At 35.9% G+C, this 21895-nt stretch overlaps 1 protein-coding gene across 9 annotated transcripts in view; it reads right to left on the reverse strand.

Moving 5' to 3' along the window:
• Positions 1-21895, reverse strand: part of celsr1a (cadherin EGF LAG seven-pass G-type receptor 1a) — an 84953-nt gene that overhangs the window by 17310 nt on the left and 45748 nt on the right. For all 9 annotated transcript variants that reach the window (XM_042744766.1, XM_042744751.1, XM_042744743.1 and 6 more), the window contains 8 exons: positions 10880-11037; positions 9238-9401; positions 9014-9139; positions 3413-3585; positions 3095-3280; positions 2897-3010; positions 1675-1849; positions 1424-1565 (listed from right to left, as the gene is read on the reverse strand). In XM_042744766.1, coding sequence (XP_042600700.1) covers positions 1424-1565; positions 1675-1849; positions 2897-3010; positions 3095-3280; positions 3413-3585; positions 9014-9139; positions 9238-9401; positions 10880-11037 — 1238 coding nt within the window. The remainder of the gene's footprint in view (positions 1-1423; positions 1566-1674; positions 1850-2896; positions 3011-3094; positions 3281-3412; positions 3586-9013; positions 9140-9237; positions 9402-10879; positions 11038-21895) is intronic.

Below are 21895 nucleotides of genomic sequence, written 5' to 3' on the forward strand. Positions count from 1 at the left end.
GAAACCAGAGGAAAAGACATCCCATGTGTAAGTGATGAGACAGCATGAGATTCATCGCTGATCAGAGGGTTTAGCAGATTAAATATGAAAATAAAAGGTAAGGTAATGATTCTGTGAAGCTTGTGCGGACTTGTGACAAGGGTGTATTGGGTTGTTTTCCCCAGCTTTGTGGAGAAAAGCCAACACAATGACAGACACACCCACACATTAACACACAAACACAAACCACTGGAATGAAGATGACTTCCATAACACAAATCATTTACACTGATACACTGCAGTGTAAATTTCAGACGATCTCACACTAAACAATTTTGTTCTGTGCTTTATTTTTTCAGATCATCTCAGAAATCAACAAGCAGCATTTCAGAAGCTTCATATCCAACTTGCAATTTTGTAAATTATAATGTAAAGTCAGCCAGTTATTATCGCAATATAAACCCTGATAAGGGTTGTCAGGACAAAGTAGAAATGCGCCATAGAAAATAGGACTGCCTACTATTATTAGCAAGTCTTCCTTATTAAAAACAGGTTAATCTGAAATACTACACTACTCATCCAGTTTCACCTGCTGTATTGATAAACCATGCATACTTCATCCCCATGCATGCAGTATACTTGCATAGGGCGATATATACTGTATAGCATATCTGAACTGTATAGTTGCAAAATGTAAACTATATTGTCACTCAGCTCTAATCTGCTAAATGTGACTATAAAGCATGAAGATATTAACATAATGGCTTTCTGTGTTTACAGTAAATTTTCAGTTTAATCAGCAATCACCTGCTACTTAAAGTTGACCTAAAAATTAAAATTCTGTAATTTAATCACTCTCATGTCACTTGTGTTCATATTTGGAACAAAAGTAAAATTTAAAATTCCCTTATCATTTTTGTCCACCCATTGAAAGTTTATACAACCGAAGTTGTCAAGCTTTAAAACATTCATAAAGCCATCACAAAAGTTTCAATGCATATTTGATCTGTATCGCTTTCAAAAACTTGCACTTTGAGATTCATTTTCAAAAATTTGCATTCCATACCTCCAAAATACTGTTGCTGTGTAAATGAATGGCCAAAATGTATAAAAAGTTTTCCATTTGTAGGCTAAATAAAAAAAGAGTTTTGTAAACACCCCCTTTATCAACTTTTGGTTGCATGTGATGAGAGAATATTCAAAATATCTTCATTTGTGTTTCAAAGCTGAACAAAACTCTTAAAGGTTTGGAATGGCACGAGGGCGAGTAAGTGTTGACAGTTTCAATTAAATAGCTCAACCAGCAAGATTCATAAGAAAGGCTAGTCATGCTAGTTTGTTTAGCAGCATAGCTATGCTGGGCCACCAATTATACCAAAACTAGCACTAACTAGAATAAAAAAAGTCTAGTCTTATCTGGTATTTCATCTGGTATGCGACTTACTTGTTCTCACAGTACTGTCCATAGTAGTCCTGACTGCACTCGCATGTGTAACCGTGAGAGGAGCTCGGCTTACGAATACACGTGGACAAATGCTCACAGGGATTCAGACGACATGCATCAACACAGTCTTTGCCGAAGAAACCTGTGAGTGACAGAAAGAAAGAAAAAAAGAAGAGAATTTGATGAATGCCCTCAAACTGAAATCAGATGCGTCTGTACAAATGCAGTGAATGTGATGCAGGTGCCAGTACCAGGGTCACAGACGCAGGTGTGTGCATTCCAGTCGTCTGTGCACTGGCTGTTGTCAGGGCAGATGTTGGAGTCGCAGGGGTTGGCCATATCACAGCCTTCTTCCACGTGGATCTTTAATGCCTGCTGCATGTTGATGTTAGCTGTGTTGGTGGCAGTCTCCCCCATCCTGACACCCTGTGAAACATGTTTGCATAAAGTCAGTCACCTTTCACTTATTTATGAGACAGTTTTCTTCAGGGCCACACATCAAATTCATCAAAAGTGTGGTGTCAGAGATTTTTTAGTATCTTTTTTTTTTTTTTCAAATAAATACTGTTCTTTTGAACATGTTCTATTCATCAAGAATCCTGAAAAAAAAAGAACTTTCATGGTTTCTATAAAAATATTAAGCAGCCCAACTGTTTTCAATATTGATGAAAATAATAAGAAATGTTTTAAATCAGCATATTAAAATGATTTCTTAAGGATCATGTGACACTGAAAACTGGAGTAATGGCTGCTGAAAATTCAGCTTTGAATCAGGAATAAATATAAAAGATGGTTAAAAATATTAAGACAGTTATTGCAATAATATTTCACAATATTACTCTATTTTATGTATTTTTTTTTATTTTTTATTTAATGCAGCCCTGGTGAGCATAGGAGACTTCTTAAAAAAAACTTACAGACTACAAACATATATATTCATTAACTAAGCTATAGGGAAATTACTTGGGGCTTTTTATACAAGTTCCCTCATGATAACTTTGCATTTAATTATAGGTAATTTTCAAATATGCTGTCAGAATACATCAGCAGCTGTCAGTGCTGTCAGATCTTCTTCAACAGGTAGAGCTGACAGTCCATCATGCATTCTGAATTCACGCTTAATCCAGGTTCACTTTGGCACTTCTCATTATTTATAATACATCTAACAAGATAATACATGTATCAAATTTAAACTTCATACATTGAGTGCTAGAACACAGATAAACTTTTATAATAATAAATATGTTAATATTAATAAATACAAAAATATATTGATAAGAATTATTAAGTTTAAATCTTAATAATAAACACATACATTACTCAGTTCCATATTATATACAAAACAATGGCTTAGGTATTTTTTTAGTCCTTTATACCTGTTTTGCCAAGAACTAGTGTATTAGACATATATGATTTACAACTGTTACTGTATGATGCAAGGTGAAGGATTCAAATGCTTTCTCTTGGCCTCACCTGCATGCATCCTTTAAAACCCTGCTGGACGTTGTTACTCTGTCCCAGAAGTCCACCGATGAACAGACTCCTCAGCTTCAGTCCAGGCAGCTCATTTCCAATATCTGCTGACTTCTGTAAAGCATGGAAGACTTCAGTAAACAGGTTGCATCAAAGGACAGTTCTGATTGGTAAAGAAGGTGTAACCACAGAACTGACCATGAACATGTCGTAGTCCAGAAACACACGTGCCATGTACTTTGTGTCCTTCCCATCTTTGCTGCTCCTCAGTTCCACGAGGAGGTGGTGCCATTCCCCATCATTCACTCGGACCTCTGGGAAATCCAGCGTGGCCACTTTCTGCTCTCCCAGAAGTACTTCAAAGCGCACATACTTGTCCCTTATTTAGAAAAAGTCAGGAAATGGTTTAAAATGACTCGTTTTCTGCAAATTTATAACTGTCATGCCTGATTAGGAAATGGTATAAGAATTAACTGACATCACATGAGTATGACCTGTATGATATTTGACACTTACCAGAAGTTTAACTTGAGATGTATCGCCAGCGTTGACTTGCATTAGGGTTGCATTTCCATTGCTTTGTCTGGTGCGAAACATTAGGCTGATGTACCAGGGCACAGCGATGGTGATATCAGGGTCATTCCATGACACCATGGCACGACCATCAAAGTGCTGTGGTGAAGGCATGACTGCAAGAAAGTAAGAACTGACTGCATAAAAAAAATACAGTTTTATTTTCCAGGAAAATGGAGCCTTTTGACTCTGAGCCACAAATTAGCCACATACTTAAAGGAGTGGAAAAGCCTTAAACAAACAAATACTTATCAGCGATGTACTCCCGTCTGTTGTTTGATTTGTGTGCAAGCAAATCAAATAGCAGAAGTGTGATGGTATGGAAATGCTACAGTAGAGTCACAGAGTCAAGTAAGGACTCGAGAACCTTTCAGCTATGAGCCCTGATCACTGGCAGAAAGAGAGTGAAGAATCTCTACAGTAGCAAAGTCCACAGTTCCTGCTGCAGCCTTGAAAACACTGTTATACACGACATTTCCCTCAGAAAGAAACAAAGCATTAAAACCAAGACTTACTAAGTCCCAGAAAAGCAAGCCTCAGTAATATTACATTATGCTTATGCTTTTAAAATATGCTTTACTGTGATCACTTCACACACATTCACTGGAAATCAAACCAATGGCTTTTATTTTTTTCCCAAGTACTATGCTCTGGATCTTGACCTAAATACATAAATCAAAAATTTCTTGGCAAACCGCAATGACCAGGAAATTATGTTACACTTAAATAAATAGTTCTCTCAAAAATGAACATTTGATCATCATCATCATCATCATCATTTCAAACCTGTATGACTACTGAGATATTTTGGAGACATGTTTCAGTAGTTTTTTGTCCATGGAATTGAAGTCAACAGTAGGGGTGTGCAGCGAAGCCAGTATTTGTATCTGTAACAATCACAAAATTATTTGTATCTGTATTCAGATAAAACCAGAAGTAGGCAGAGCTTGAACCATAAATCATACAGTTATAGTTAATAAGAACGTTATGTCTATGGGTTTACAGCCTTTCTTTTTTTTTTGTTGTTTTTTTTTTTTTTTTAGTTATCACTGAACAAATATGCCGTGTTTAAAACATTTTTTTTTTAACTATAACATTTATTTAAATATCTTCCTAACAGTCGTAGCCGATACACCTGTATAGGCAGTGCTTCGAGATGTAGTGCGGTTGTGCTTTGGGGAACGTGAGTTCGAGTCCCATTTTGGGGACCTTTCATGATCTGATAAATAAATATTTAAATTAATTCTAATTAAAGGGTTCCATTTAGAAATATGGAAATTGATTTAAGTAATTTGCAGGAAATGCATGGAAAATGGCAAGTGCAACACTGCTATTTTATTTGCGCTTATTTCATTCATAGAGTTTACACACATTTACTTCACACACTTGTTACTGCGTTGTAATTTTAGAGGTCTATGTAAAACAACATGATTTCCTTTGGCTCACCGGTTCCTGCGCAGCTTAAAAAAGTAGCTATTTCCCTTAAGTAATTTGCAGGTCTGGAAAAAAGAGAATAGAGTGAGGAAAAATATGTGTTTCGACTATTTGCCCTATTCATTGTTCTAAAGTATAACATTAATTTCTAAAAAAATAAATTGATAAATTGAGTAATCATCTGAACACAGCTGTTTGATTGGTAATCGTGCTGTGCTTATACCATTCATTCGTGTATCATATTGTAGCCTATAAGGTTTAAATCATCATTTTAAATATACACAAATAGTAGAATGGGTATGATGTATTATTTTAGTTGATATTACTCTTGCCAAGCTCTGATTTCTGAGAGATGCACGGAGAGGCAACAGCAATGCGGCATTTGATTTGCACTCTTTTCATCCATAAAGTCTACATTCATTCACTTCACACACTCATTATTGTGTAAATTTAGAGGTTTGTGTAAAATATTGCACTGATCCCCTGGCTCACCTGTTACCTAGTGTTCACCAGAGTGTTCCAGCCTCAGCCGAATATTTGGGCAGAAATGTTCATTATCTGTTTTTGAAGCCATTATCCGTGCCTTTCCGAATAAGGTATTCGGCTTCGGGAACACCCCTAGTCAACAGTTACCAACACTGTTTTGTCACCAACATTCTTCAAAATATCTTCTTTTATGTTAAACAGAAGATCATCATACAGGTTTGGAACATCATGATGATGAGTAAATGATGACATAATTCTCACTTTTGGGTGAACTATCCATTTTAAACCATTTTTTAAATTGGGCCAGTAATGGCCAGGCAAATACCCACAATGTTAACCAAAGAGCACGTATGGTCTCACTACATAATGAACTGAAGTATCACAAATATTTCCAGATGACACTAACGTGACTGAATTTTGATAAGTCGCCAAGGAACTGCCAGCCTATGCAGGCAGAATTACATGTTTTACTAGAGATGAACACTCTATCTGTGCTATGGCACAAAAGTAGAGGTGATAATATCTAAATTATGCTCTGCTCGCTCTGGAAACAAGCCATTAGCTATAAAACAGAGCTATCTTGTAACAAAAACAAACTGCAAAATTGGGGCTACTTCAGGCATCCATCTAATCAGCATCAAAAATAACACCCTTTCCTGGCAGGCACACTTCCCTGCCAAAAAAATAAAATTGGACAAGGCTGTTTCAGTCAACACTGTTGTTTGTTAGATGATGACATTACTTGAACATCCAGAATTTATAAAAGAGCGCTGTCCCAACAGGCCTGTGGAGGGACCTAAAAGAGAACAGCAAGATTCATGCTATCCCCTTGTTTGGACTTAAGGAATGTCCAACCACAAAAAACAGCCAGTGGGGATGTTAGGTACACTATCATTTGGGTTGTTCAAACACATGCAAGCACACCCACTTTCAAACACGTCTGTCAATTAATCACAGTAGAGTTGTAAAGTAGTGTGTAAAGTCCTGTTGAGTATGTATCAGTATTGACTGCCAAAGATGGCAAATGTGGCAATTGTATTTGCCTGTAAACTTTGACAAGCATGTTTTCCTAACCCGCAAGAGCACTGACTTCACAAATCCACAAAAGAATGAGGTAAAAACAGAAGGTTCTGTACTTCCTGTAGCTGTGAGCATGTGTTGGAACAGTCATTTTAATCTAGATTGACAGTTACTCCAAAACTGACAATTAAATTATGTTGCAAAACCTAATGAGCTGACTACTTAAAAATTATGTTATGTTCTAAGATACCTCATTTTGAGCTAAATCTTTGCTGTATCTTTAACATAGATGGCAATCCCAGAGTGCATTGCAACAATCATAGTGAAAGAGTTACAATACAATACAATACAAATTTTACTGTCGTGGACCAAAGTGCTTTCCAGCATCATTACATACCATCACACAAACAAAAATTTAAATTAAAAATAAAATTTAAAAGTTATACTAAAAAGATACAATTTCAATCTAGACTTAAAAGCATCCACAAATGAGGAAGGTGTAATGTGCAAGAGGGTTCTATAATTGTGTGGCAGCCACTGAGAAAGCCAGATCACCTTTTGATTTTAATCTAGTTTTAGGGACATGAAGACTCGAGGATCTCATATTTTAATTGTATTTTAATAAGGAATCAAAAGGTCAGCAATATATTTTGGGGCACTACCATGCAGCGCTTTAAAAACGATCAAGAGAAACTTAAACTCGATTCTAAATTTTACAGGCAACCAGTCTAAAGAAACCAGAACTGGGGTTAATTCTCTCCCTCCTCTTTGTGCCAGTCAAAAGTCTAGCAGCAGCATTTTGTACTAAGTAAAGCCGTGATAATTGACCCTTTGAAATACCTCTATATATAAAGAATTACAATAATCAATGCGTGATGATACAAAAGTAAATAAAATAAGTCTTCAGGTCCTTAAACGTGAGAGTTGATTTCAGCTTCAGCTTTTTTCACCTTTCACATAGGAGACAAATTGTTGAATAAATATTAGCTTTTAGATAATAGTGGCTCCCGATAGAACTCACTATCACAAAATCATTATCACAATATCTATAGACATTTCGAGAGAGAAAAAAAAAATCTGTCAAATTCATCTTTAACTTATTTTGTTTTCTTTTTTCTGCCAATTTAATCACACACAAAACATAAATGCAGAGAGATGAAAAGGGAGTTTAGCACTGGATTATTTTATGATACTATATGTGTAATATTTACATGAAAACAATATTTATTTTTTTAAATCTCATGGTTATCGGTATATTGTGACACCTCAAATATCACTCAGTAACAAAATGTATTAAAACCGGACCATTCACTCAGCATTTGTGTGTTATGTATGCTTTTTAGATAATCAAATTGTTACCTTAGAATCATGCTAGTGTAAATCAAGTTGAGAAAAATACTGATTAGAAATAAACATATCAATATACTTATATTTTAATATGAATTAGTAAGAAGTATCGTTAAAATTGTTAAATTTAATAAAAATTGACTAGTTTATGTCAGGAACGCGAAGAGAGAGAACTCAAACGCAGAGGATTCGGGCAACAGTTTATTGGGTACAACAAAAAATACCAAAATAATCCAACGTGTGAATGTCACACACACACAAACTGAAGCCTGGTGTAACAACTCCAGAGCCGTCCGTACAGACACCTGCGGACACAGGCTGTGGAGACCACCTCTGGTGCAATGCCCAACGGGACGTGGAAAGCGAGACAGAGGATCTCGGGCACACGGCCAACGAAAGACTCCTCGTCTAGACGTCCTGAGCACAACAGCGGTAAAGGTGAGGAAACAGACACACAGCACAATAACAATGACAACGCGAAATCTACTGACAACAAGGGACAGACACAGCAGAGAATAAAAGGGAGAATGGGAACTAGCAACAGGTGAGGACAATCAGCTCGTGATCTGCACACACCAGCGCTGAATTATCAGCGCTGATTGCCCAGGTCACGAGCTGCAGCAAATGACAGGACACAGACAACAGGGAAGCCGATGAAGCACCCTGAACCGTGACAGTTTACCCAATATTTGAGTCTTGTCCTTTCTTCATTTATTAGAGTATCAAGCCATTAGCTTCACAACAAGATAACAAGTGGTCACTTATGATGTATTTTTTAGGATGATGCCTTAGCATATAACAATTAACAATTATGATTATATGAAGATTTATATTTTGTATAAATCAGAACCTAAATTAAATCTGGTTTCACCATTTGGTTTGACCTAAAAGGCCACAACAACAGGTTGTAAAAGCTTTGATTTTGTTGGCACCGAGTTATTTCACTATTGCACAGAGCACAGGCATTATGGGAAAAACCCTGGCAACTTGACTCAGATATTGCTTGAGCATGTGGAGTTTATATCTGTAAAGTTGATTTTGGGCAGAAAAAGAGAGAGAGCAGATCCTGACTGATGCTTATCCGAGAAGACATTTTCCTTTCAGGAAACACCATCACATTAACGCCACTGCCTGCTTCCTTACAGTCCACGAGCAATCAACACCTAGCTCAAAATAACAAACGCATACAAGGATGCTCGACGCATGCATGCACATGAGTTCATATCCATTGGCACGCTACCAAATAGTCCCACCTACCCTGATCACAGTTCTTGCCGCCCCGGCCTTCAGGACAGTCACAAAAGTAGGTGTTCCACTTATTTTCACAATGAGCACCGTGCTGACACAAACCCTCATAGCAGAAGTTCTTCTTTGCTGGACAACCTGACAATAAATAAATGTATTGGTTTTGAGTTACAACAATCTAAAAACAAGTTCGCAATGCCCATTATAATTTTGAATTGCTATGGTTTGTGTCAGACCTTCAGTGGTGCCGTTGTTGGCGATGTAACTGGCCATGTCAATGGATTTACTGTCAATCATCAGGTTCCTCATGCAACCCACAAAGTCCCGGTTCCTTATGGGGAAATCTTCTGGAAGGTTGGGCACCCCACCAAGCAGAAGAGGCCCAGTGAGATCCAAAGACCTGAAGAGGAAAAACAAAACTTTGAAATGTGCCATCAAACTCTCCAACAAGTTAATGGCATCAAAAGCTCACAATCGAGTGAGCTGTCCTGCTTTCCACTGTCAAAAGCTGAAAGTACAATTTGGTTTTCATGCTAGTATATGTGTACAGTGCGCAATTCTTGTACAGTCTGCACAATTTTTTTTTTATGTGCCTTTTTAAAAATTAGTTGGTCCATGAGGTGGTAAGGTGGCCCAAGAACAACAAAAACAAACTTCTGGAAACAGCAGCAACAACAAATTGGCAAGCACTTGTGTGAGGGGATTAAGAGGTACCCGTAACTGTACTTTAAAATACATTTTACAAAGACTTCAAAGTGTTAGAGAAATATCGCAGACACTTGACAAAGATGAACCTTTCTAGTGCAAATTTGTCGGGTGCCTCTCATAGACACTATCAAATGAAGCATACTTTAAAAGTCTTGTGCGCATACGCTAAAGCTCATATTATACTTGAGTTTTTATGCATACGTTAGGGTTATGCATGCAGTGCTTGTGACATGATTTTCATCATCAGCATAGTACTTGCACAAACAGATTTTTCTAACCGCGCTTTCTGTACTCTGTACACTCACTTCTCACACTTTTGATCATTTATTAATAAATGTCGAACAGTAATATTGTAAAACATTATTACAATTTAAAATAATCGCTATCTATTTTATGATCCCTCAACAACAATTCCAATATGCTGGTTGGTGCTCAAAAAACATTATTATCGCAAATTGTTTGTCTTTTCTGTCAATTTTCTTCAATTTAATGTGTCCTTGCTAAAAGTATTTATTAAAAAAAAAAAAGAAAGAAAAAAAGTAAATCTCACTGACCCCAAACATTTGAATGGTAATGTATATAATAGTATTTTGTTGCCAATATCAAATTCACCAACAACATAAACATTTATATGACCAATGAGTTTCATATAGATTCCAGCAGTAAAATTTTGAACATTAGTGTATGATGTAAATTATCATAAACAATAAGATTACCATAGTACTTTCCTATATTTGACCCCAACTGATATCCTTTAATATCACAGCATGATAAAAAGCTTCATAAGAAAGAAGACAGGTGAAAGAAAGCGTGGCTCCTAGCCAGTCTGTCAATCACTGTGTCCATGACAACAGAGCCATAGGGAATGGAATGTTGCCATGCAGTATAAAACAGGTCAGTGCATATCAGACTAGAGCTACGGGTTAAACCTTCACATTTATCTGTTGTTATTTCTTTGAAGTGTTTTAATGCACAGCCGTGTTTCAGCATGCAACAACATCTGATGCTGCAATTGCCACCTAAAGTATGAGAATATCTTTCAAAGACTTTTGGACGTGTGTCCTGAAGGACTCTGAATGGGTGTGAGAGAGTAAATAGCAGTGTAATTATGAATAATTGTCATGAGAATGAGTTTTTGTTTGATTTGCACAGAGAGAGGGATCAACTCACTTCTTCTGTCCTGTCTGGGTGCCCTGGGCAGCGCAGGAGTAGTTGCTGATCTGACTGCCGAACCGCACGGCCATGGCGATGTCACAGTCGTCCACCGCGACTACTGCCACCTTCTCACCCGACGGACCTTGAGGCAACCCCAAATGACTTATCTTCGGCTGAAAAGAGAAAAAATGGAAATGTGTTACAGATTAAAGTAAAGTCACCTTTATTTATATAGCGCTTTATACAATACAGATTGTGTCAAAGCAGCTTTAGGGTGTTAAACAGGAAAAACGTGTGCTGATAATGCAAGAGGAGCTAAATTAAAACTAAACAGCAGAGCACAGTTTCACAGAAACACATTTTGAAGCTAGATTTTACACGTTTTGAAGGCAATGAGTATTGTTTGTTCTTGCAAAACTAGCAAGACTTTTTGTTATCAAGTTTCTACAACCCATGTGGACAATAAAAGTGTGCTGTAATGTATTGAAATGTATTGAAAACGCAATTGTACTGTACTTCATCTTAAAAGTCTTCTTAAAATATAATATGAATGAAATAAAAGGCCACTTAAAGAGCAGGTCATATGGGTTTTTGAAAAATATCTCTTTTGCAGTTTATAATGTAGCTATCTTTAAATGAAAACAATCTGCAAAGTTGTTAATCAAAAAAATGCATGATAAATAAAGATACTGTCTCTCAAACGAGAGAGTCGGTTCTGAATTGCCTTAACGAGTCGTCATATTTTAGAATCTTTTGCCTGTTACAGGTATACGTAACAGGCAACACATTTGCATAATTTGCCTAATCCTCGCCTGCCCATGAAATACGAACAGAGTCTGACCTGCCCACAAACACTTCCGCTAGTTAGTGTGTTTACATCATGTTTAAGAATTTATAGGAAGTTATAGGGCGCTAGTTAGTGTGTTTACATCATGGGGTTTCTGCATTTTGATTAAAAGTTCATTTTACCAGAGGCGTGTTTTGTCTGTCGTTCTTCAAACATTACAATAGACATATTTCGGTTTACAAACTGTGTTGTTTTATCAGTTAGTCACGTTAGCACTCGGCTAGTATCCACCAAGTGTTCATAGTTCAGCAGCTAAACTTTAGTTGTGGGCACGATTCGCTTGCATAAGTGTTTTTGTATTTTACAAAATTTTTTGCCAACTGGCAAGCCAGGGTGCTGAAATTCAATTGGGTAAACTGGCAGTGGGCGGGTTTGACAAATCAAAACAGAGACCCACATTTCGGCCCGGAACGCTGATTTTCAAAGGAGAATAACTGACTGTAGCATTGTTTTTCGGATAAACAAATATGTTAACTTAGCATGATTCTTAAATATCTGCGAACATATTATGGTATTTTTATGCTTTAGTTGAGTCAAAAACTTACATACAGCACCTTTAAGTGTCTAGAAACATTATATTCAGTTCTTTTAATGCATATTATTACCATAATAAGTAAATGTGACCTGTGGTTTTTTATTATGCCCATAATAATAATAAAAAAAAAGCTTAAAAATGATGTATGATTTGTTGGAATCAACCAAAAAAAGGACTCAGCTAAAATCACTCTGTTTTTAATATTAATTTTATAATAATTTTTTAAAAATGATGTATGATTTGTTGGAATGTGATTTATGAAGGTTCCCAAAGCAAAATCACCTAGCAACTTTGCATCTTTTCCTCTACTTCTTTTCTTAATAATAATAACAATATTAATAATCACAATATAGCTATTTTTATTTTTATCCTTGTTATTAAAAATTAGAATAGAGATGCAAATAAACAGTAGAAAAAATATAATATAAAAAGACATCAAACATCTGACATCTAAACAGAAGCATTCAAATAAGAAAAACAACTAGACTTATCAAATGCAAAAATCGCTTTTAGTGTATTCATTACAAATAAACAGATTATTAAAATGACAAAAACAGTTCAATCAAGAGCAGCGAGTGATTCCCTCTTTTCTTTTATTGTCAGATTAACATTAATGAGACAGACGGCCTTTCTATTAAGACCTACTGTAATGCACAGATCTAATAAAAAGTTACACATCGGATGTTTTTCCCCAACATTTAACCGAAAGTTCAATTAAGACATAACAGATTATATTTGTGTGTATACCCGCCAAGACGATGCTCTCTGAATGCACTAAAACGCGCTTTGTGAATCAAAAAGCTTTTCATTTTGGTTTTATTGTATTTTCATTTGGTGCATTTAAATGGAGTGTGACGAAAACAAAATTAAAAATAGGAGACGGTTTAAATATGCGATAAAGTACATTCGATTATACTGAATTAGCAATTGATCGTAATAATAGTGAGCGAAGCGAGAACATTTAGCAAAATGCTAATTGCTTCAGTTGTAACACGATACCCTTCCATCATTGCAAACACGGCAGATAGGCAGGTTACTTCTGTTTACACTCAAATGGCTTCATTTTACACTGAGATGCCTTCCGTTTGTACTGAAAAGTTCACGCACATCCACATATGAAATCACTTGCATATATGTATATACACAACTAATATTTCATATTAGTGTGAACGTGTATTTAATATATATTTTTTGAACATCCAATAGTATACATGTATATGTGAGTAATTTATAGGTGTATATCCACATATTTTATATATGTATTGATAAGCAAAGTTTGATTTAAATCCTACGTGGCACCTCATAGTTAACAAGGCAAGGCAAGTTTATTTATATAGCACATTTCATACACAATGGTAAATCAAAGTGCTTTACATAAAAGAAAGTAAAATAATCATAAAAAATAATCACAAAAATAAAACAAGGAGTTTATAAACTTTGAAAATTATTTAAAAAATTGATTTAAAATGAATTTAAGACAGTTAAATATAGAAAATGATTATACATAAAATACAGTGCAATCATTTCGGATGGCATTAAAATACAGTGCAATACATAAAATACAGTGCAATCAGTTCGGACACCCTTCATGTAACCTGTAAGTGATTAAATCTTGAACCTTTCTTTATGTTCCAGCAAAGTTTGAGGTTTATGGCCTGAAACACTTCTGCTAAGTCTCATTTCATAATTATGTTGATAAAAATGTAGACGATTCCGGATGTTTACAGAATCCTGTGCATACCTGCATGAATGCATGCGCTCACAGATCAAAGCTGTTTACAGGAGATATATCTATGTGGCATGTGTTGGCTCTATGTGTGGGCCGTCTGTCTGACTGTGTAATGCACGGCCTGAAAGTGACAGTCGGAAAGAAAAGTTGTGTCGTGTGTAAGCATTCACTCACACCATGGCACACTTTCCAATGCACAGGAGCTTTATCTAAACTATCACTGCCACTCCTACAGAAATGACTCTTTTCTACTGAACACTTTCCATTAGGTGCTGTCTATGGCACAATTTGAGTCTATTTTTCTTTTTGCCTTCCTGTTGCTATATATTAATATCTCTCTCAGCGTTTGCGTCAACTTCTGTCACACAAAGTCCCAGGGGTTGATTTTTTATTAATAATAACAGATGTCAACTTATTTTATTACTTGATGGTCACATTATAATCATTCATATATTTTGTCATTTTATTTTATAATCATTCATATATTTTGAAGCTTTTTTTTTCTTATCCCATCATTTATTTTTGCAACTTTCAAAACGGCTTTAATTGATAAATTTTATGGTTACCCTTGTTCTATACCAAAACTTTCAATCTTAAACTATAAAAATGCATAATTTGTAAACAAACAAATGAATTAGTGAGTGAAATAAATATAGAATAGTTTCGCTGTGCATCATTTTAATGTAAAAAGCAGGAAAATATGATGTTAATGATTACTATAATATTATTGATTATCATATTACATATTGAGTGTATTTAGGCTCCATATATCTCTTCTAAAAATAAATAAATCAATAATAATGATAAAAAAGCAATGCTGTTGAAAGTGGAGATGATATTTGATCATGACAGTTGTAAAATAATAATCATAATCTAAATACCATTGAAATTAAATAAATAAAAAAATAACTAAAATAAATAAACTGCTAACATCACCCATCATATGACGTCATCATTGTCATTTCATTGATTTAATTCATCTTATAAGAGTATAAAAAAAGGTTTTTTTTTTTTGTTTATATTTTAAAAGCACAAACACCAAAAGTGGCCATAGTTTAAAAATCGCCCAGAATTCTACAGTTATACCTATATAAAATGTCATTCCTATTAGTTTTTTTTTTTTTTCTTCATACTCTGTCTCTCTATTTGTCTAGCCATAGCATATCATATTTCATTAGTTTCTCAGGAAATGTGAAGGGTGAACAGATTGGGAATCTTAAAGGGTGTGGTCTCAGACACAAACCGCATCAGGGTACCAGAGTAGCACCTTTGAAGATCTTAAAAAAGATTCTGTCTGTCAAGGGAAACACGCTCTTTAAGTGCCTTTTGCCACATTCATTTGGCTTGTTTTTAGCAGGAAATGAGGGTGTGAGGTATTATTCAGATGGATATCTGTGGTCATGCTGGGTGCTTTCAACACATATCTGTCTCATAATATGGAACCACTTGTACTGTATATGCTCACTTTATATATTTGTATAGCATGCTTTTTTTTTTTTTTACTTTTTTTTAAAACAATAATTACATATAAATCTTACATTTAAGATTTACACTTAACATTTATATTTTTTTATTTTTCATATATACAGCATCATTACCCTTTGTATACTACAAATACATTTTCAAATTTATGTATTTAATAAAATGCCCTGCAATTGAACTTTTAGTACAGTATACTAATTTTGTGCTTAATGCACTTTAATTGTGCAGAAGTAGTGCTGAAGTACAATGAAAGATATGTTAAGTATATTTGATTGTGCTAAAGTGGAACTATTGCAAGTACACTTCAGGTACACTTTAAACATTTTGCATTTAAAGACTGATATTATTCAAAGATCAAACAATTTTCATCAAAAGTGACATTAAAACACATTTTAGGCTTAATATTAATGGGTTAATCTCTTTAATGGGTCTCATTCATGAAACAGAATTAACAAATTTCTACGTAAATTGTTCATGTAGCCATTCTTAAATAAATTGTTGCATAACTTAAGTGAGAATGGTTTTACAACTGATCTGAGAAAAAACAAAAAAACTAAATCACCTATATCACTTGGCTTTGAGCACAATCACTATGTGCCTTGTACCGTACAGCACAACACAGTAAACTAAATAAACCAGGTCAAGTATGTTCTGCCCACTGCCTTTGATTTAGTAGCTCAGCTTCATGCTGCTTGATTTCACCAACTCATTTATCTGACCTCTTAATCATTGGAGTAGAAGAACAACACTCCTGCTGTCAAACCCTGTAGGAAAACACTGTTTTTTAGAAAGCCGCCAATCTGAAAAATCAATGATAAGACACAGTTCATGTTTTGGTGAGTTGGAATAAATGTATTGTATTGTATTGGAAGGGTGAGATGTGGTATGACTTCAAAATTGACTGAATACCTTCGAAATATATGTTCCTGGGTTTATTGTTCATGATTCATTAGTGCACGTTATTCCATAAACATGTCTTTATATTGTTTCATCAATATGTAATAACTTGCTCTTGACTGAAATAGTTTTCCCTTTCTGCTGACATCATTAAGGTCACATGGGCTACTGCATAATGTTAACCAATAACCAAGTCGCTTCTTAGACCTTGTTTTAGTCAGTCATTTAGTCTAGCTCTATTCTGGAAGGTAACCCACAGTTTTCATAATCCAATAAAATTCTTATGGATAAAATAACCCTAGTTCTTTTTGTATTGTTCAAATAGGTTGTAGAAGGCTATTCACATTGACTGTATTATACGTATTCTACATAGCTCGCTAATGAAAAATTATTGTAGGAGTACAATAAAAAATGGCTTATAGATATGCTCTTTCATAGCTCAGAATACTTAATGGAGGTCTCAGTTTGTGTCATTTAATGTCATTTTGAGTTCTATGACTTTTGACTGTAGACTTTTGCATCTTGACACATCTGAGCACACTGTAATACATTGTTGAAACTCCAGAATTTTTTTCTCAGCAGAAAAGCCTGAGATGCAAGAGACTTCAACAAAGTCTCCATTTGCTCTTCTTTTAACTGATTGCTGTCTAGGATGAACAACTGAGATAGATCTCACTACTGTTTCTTTCCTAAGGGTTTGTTTGAGTGTTAAATCCTTGTGCGTATGGGTGCAATTTGAATCAGATTAGCCTTGTTTGCTCTTTTCGTGGTGTAAAATGACCGACAGACCTAAACAAAGACTTCTGTGTTTAGACAAGACGCCATTACCCAGAATCCCCATATGTTTTGCTATTTCCCAGACTTGCAAACAAAGAATTTTCGAAGATACTTTTTGAAATGTACAAAAATATCCAATCTACAATAAAAAAAATATATATTTGAAAACAACTAAACCATGGAATTTTAAATGACTGATGTATAGTGTTTAATGACTAAAACCTATTAGCCTAAGTATCACTAATCTCGCTTTGAACATGTTATTCAACTTTTCCTCTGTTCTTTCTATGTGAAGAAAGCAGAGGTCTATAAACCGCTCTGGTGAGGCAGTAACCTCACCAGCGGAGGGTTTGTTGGGGGTAGTTCCAGATCTCTGGGGGTTCTGGCTAAATGCCACACATTACTGGCAGAGAAGAAAACAAGCGGTGCTCCAAACATGCACCTCAGGCACAGATGGGAGCAGTTTGAGCAGGTACCACCACACTGTTTTTATGAAGACTGGAGGTTTTGTACAGTACAGATTCCTGTCAGCTGTTTAATAAAAATATTAGCTAACTCAGTATCTCAGTCATACTTGATCTCAGCATCTGGCTGCATACCATGCGTCCCCCGTCTTCTTACAAAGGCAGGTGTCTACTTGTGTGAGGTTTCCACCTTAGGCTGCTTCTTCAACATCCATCTGCACATTAAAACACTGGGATCATTTAAACACTGGGATCAGGGGTGTTTTAAGGGTGATTTTGTTTCATTGCTGTTCACCCCAACCTCTCCCCTATGTGATATGGCAGTGAGGCGGACTAATGCAGGTGATTTTATCCAGCACAGCAGATGTGAGATTTGGTTTCATGACAGAGAAGGTGGTACATAAACCCAGGAAAATGTTGGAAAAATTAGGGTTTCTCACAGGTCTAAATCGGTGCTAAATTGATATGGATAACAATATATATATATGCATGATTTGCATTTTGTTAAATGAATGCTGAAACAATGCTTATAGTTTTTGCAGGTGCAATTCGGTCATAATAAATCCCCCCTCTGTGTGCATTCATTTGTTAAAGCAGGGTGCTGCCCTCTCCCCCTCTTTGGTTCCTGGGTAATTCTTCTGTGAAATCAGCTTGACCTTTTAAAACTGTCCTTAGCTGGGCTATGGCTGACCAAAACATTAGTTTTATACGTATATAAATATACTGTAAATATGAAGTAATTTAGGAAGAAATTCTGTTATGTCAAAGAGAGCGTGAATCTGAGCTTTCTTGTTTTTTTTTTAATAAACAATCTTAAAGGAATAGTTCACCTATAAATAAATACTCATAATTTACTCATCTGAAAAGGCAATATTTACTTTTTGTAACCATCTAGTTTTTCACAGATGATTTTCTCATAACTGCTGAACAGTTATCTGTGAACTGCATGGAAAAGGAACGACACAAGGGTGAGTAAACGATAACCGAGTTTTCATTTTTGTTTGAGATTTTACTTTTATTTTGGAATAGGGCTAAGGCTTTTTTTTTCTGTAGTGTTTTGAAATCTCGTGTGATCTATACACAGATGTGTCTCTTGGGGAGGGGGGTTTTGTTGGGGCAATGGCAACACACTTGATCCCAACAGCTACTGACAGAGGATGAGGTCAGAGAGAGAGGCTCACTTATACCTACAGAGGATCAGAGAGAGAGGCTCACTTATACCTGTGGTGTATAAAGAAAGAGTTGCATAAAAAAAAAAAAATCTTATCATGGAAAACAGGATTTTCATGTTCTTTCAAAAGCAACAAGTTTGATGTTCCAGATACACATACTCTAATACACACAAACACACAAAAACATCCTCTCGCATCCACCCAGACTATTCTGAAACAAAATTACATAAGCTTATCTTATCTTACCTTCACTTTGTTAAGTGAACCAGAAGATACTGGTTAAACTACATTGATTGCTTAAAATAAAAAAGTAAAAAAAATAAAAAAAAACATTTCTCCTCAACAAATGAAGTTTTGCTCAGTTTCCTAATCCATCAGCAATATTAATAAAGCCAAAGTGTAATGGGCCTGGCACAACAATGGTGGCCTGGCACAACTCTATGAGAAACTTGCTCTGGAGATGTTTGGCACTGTTTGGGCACATTGTACATTTGATAGCTCATTTACAGGGATGAAAATTGCAGTCTTAAGGGTACATCAATGTTTCTGCTCTGAGCAGGATTCTTAAGTTTCACATTCTCAAATGATCTGTTCTGGACATGTACTGTTCAGCCCATCCAGTGTACTACAAGCACAAGAGTAAGAATCAATCACCGATAAGCGAACGTGCCCTGAGTCTCCCTTCACAACATTGTTTCTCAGTGTTTCCACTGCTAACACAAGTCAGTACAGGAGAACACGACTGTAAACGGCCCTAAATGGCTTGTGTTTTCCCCAGAGGGCCAAACTGAGCTTGGGTTTGACAGTAGCGGTTGTGTGGAAGCCCTGGAGTTCAGGTAAAACCGCTCAGCTTTCAGATAAATCCGCCGCTGCTGCCACTGGCCTGTCAGTTTAATAGGAAGACAACTGTGTTATGAGGGATTAGTGGAGAATGTCAATCAGCAGATTGGGTTACACACAAAACTACAAAACACCATGAAAAGAATTAAAGATATATACAAAAAATTATGAATGATGATGTTTCTTACACTTTCGCATTACTCGTGAAATATATTCAGGTATGACAGCTTTCTCAGAGATGTGAATGTGAGTATGATAAGCTGGTTCTTTTTTTACTACCTTTTTAGTATTATTCACTGATTATTTCAATGAATTGGTTTAACAATTCATGACTCACTCAGAAGTGTGTGTGTGTGTGTGTGTGTGTGTGTGTGTGTGTGTGTGTGAGTAAAACAACTAAGGTCATGAAGGTCATTTTTACCATACAGGAAGTCTAGCTTGAGATACTCTTTTATGTGTATTATTATTATATAGGAGATATATTCATTATTATCACCACACACACACAAACACACACTTTTTTTTCTCTCCTCAGAGGAATTGTGTCTGGAGCAGGTGTCATGGCAGAATCTGTCTGTGTATGAATGTCGTTCGGGAGGGGGTGTCTTTGTCACACTGATCTCCTTCACTATCAAACGGTATTACCTCACCCACCCTCTGGCTGTGTAAACCTAGAGCTGTGAATAATTCAAGGGAACTGGCCCTAGTTCACACACACACACACACACACACACACACACACACACACACACACACACACACACACACACACACACACACACACACACACACACCCTCAGGACATACACATAGCACAGTGTTGTCGGCTGGTCTATGGGACATGGAGGCCACTTTTAAACTCATGTGTCTCAATAACACATCTCATTTATCATTGCTCGGCCTTGTTCTCAGATGGTTAGAGATGGACGTGTGCTTTTGTCTCTTGCTATGTGCGTAATCTACAAAACTCGCCTTTAAGAAGGAAAAGTGTGCAGGTACAAAGCTGTCTCTTATTTCAGGTGCTGTCCACTTCTCCATACCAAACAGGTTACTGAAGAGTTTCATTTCACATAATAAAACTCTTTACAGTATGAGTACATACTGCAATAACTACAAGCAAACAAAAGGTTGTCTGATTTCCCACAAAAAAGCTCCACTTTTGCTCTGTGGCACATTCAAGCAATGGGGAGAAATCGGCAGATGGAGGGAGATGAAGGGAGTGTTTGGAAATGTTAATGTTTAAATTGGCAGATGGAGGGAGATGAAAATCTATGATAAAAAATGTCTGTCAACAGGGAGATGAAGGGAGTGTTTGGAAATGTCAATGTTTGTCAACTAAGTTTTTCCCCCTGATGAAAACGGGACAAGGACAAGATGACAATAAGGCCAAAAAAGATATCAACATGATGTATTTTTGAGGAAAAATATTAAAGACTCAAAACAAGACTATTATGTGATCGTTTATGTTTGCGGTTGCCAGATATCAAGTGCTCAAATCCCCCAATCAGTAAGCTGGAGTTCAGCGATCTTCATTTGAGGTATTTTGTTTAAATAAAGTGTCATTCAGCCAGTCTGTGTTCTGTCAGAGATCTCGACTGTATTGTTTGCTGATTGTAACATTACTTACGCAACCTCTGCGCGGCAATACTGTAGGTCTTTTTTTCGCCGTTGTTTTAAAAGAGAAACATTGTTGCAATTTGGAATTATTGGAATTACTATTAGGAACTTCACTGTTTTCATTTTTTAGAATTGTTTTTATTATTTTGATTTTCATTGTTTTGATAGTGTAAGTGTATATCTAAAGTCTTTGGTGTTTATTTAGCCTCTAATTGATATCCTGTTATAAATCTGTAAACTAGATGAGGTAAAATAAACCATATATACGAGTCGTTATTCTACTGATTTCAGCTTATTGTTGAAAAATTAATTTCCCAAATGACAACAATCATTGCAATTAAAATTGAGCTAAAGAATATTTTTTATCATTTTACCAAAAAAGTTACATTTGACACAGGGCTAAGACTAAATTAAAAACAGACTAAATAAACTACATTGGAGAAAAAGAACTCCTGAAACCTTGTCTATGAACTCTCATGAATTATTGATTGCTACTCCAAAAGTGCCCAGACTTCAAAGTATCTGACCTAGTGCTGTGGATTAAAGTATTATGAATTAGTTGGTGTTAACGGTATTTTGCAAAGTAAAACAGGCCTGATCGTACATTCAGCTTGAGTGCATTCCTCTGGCGAGAGCTTTCTGGAGTGAATGACAGCTGAATAGCGGGTGGA

This window comes from Cyprinus carpio, chromosome A4, assembly GCF_018340385.1.
Source record: "Cyprinus carpio isolate SPL01 chromosome A4, ASM1834038v1, whole genome shotgun sequence".
Lineage (NCBI taxonomy): Eukaryota > Metazoa > Chordata > Actinopteri > Cypriniformes > Cyprinidae > Cyprinus > Cyprinus carpio.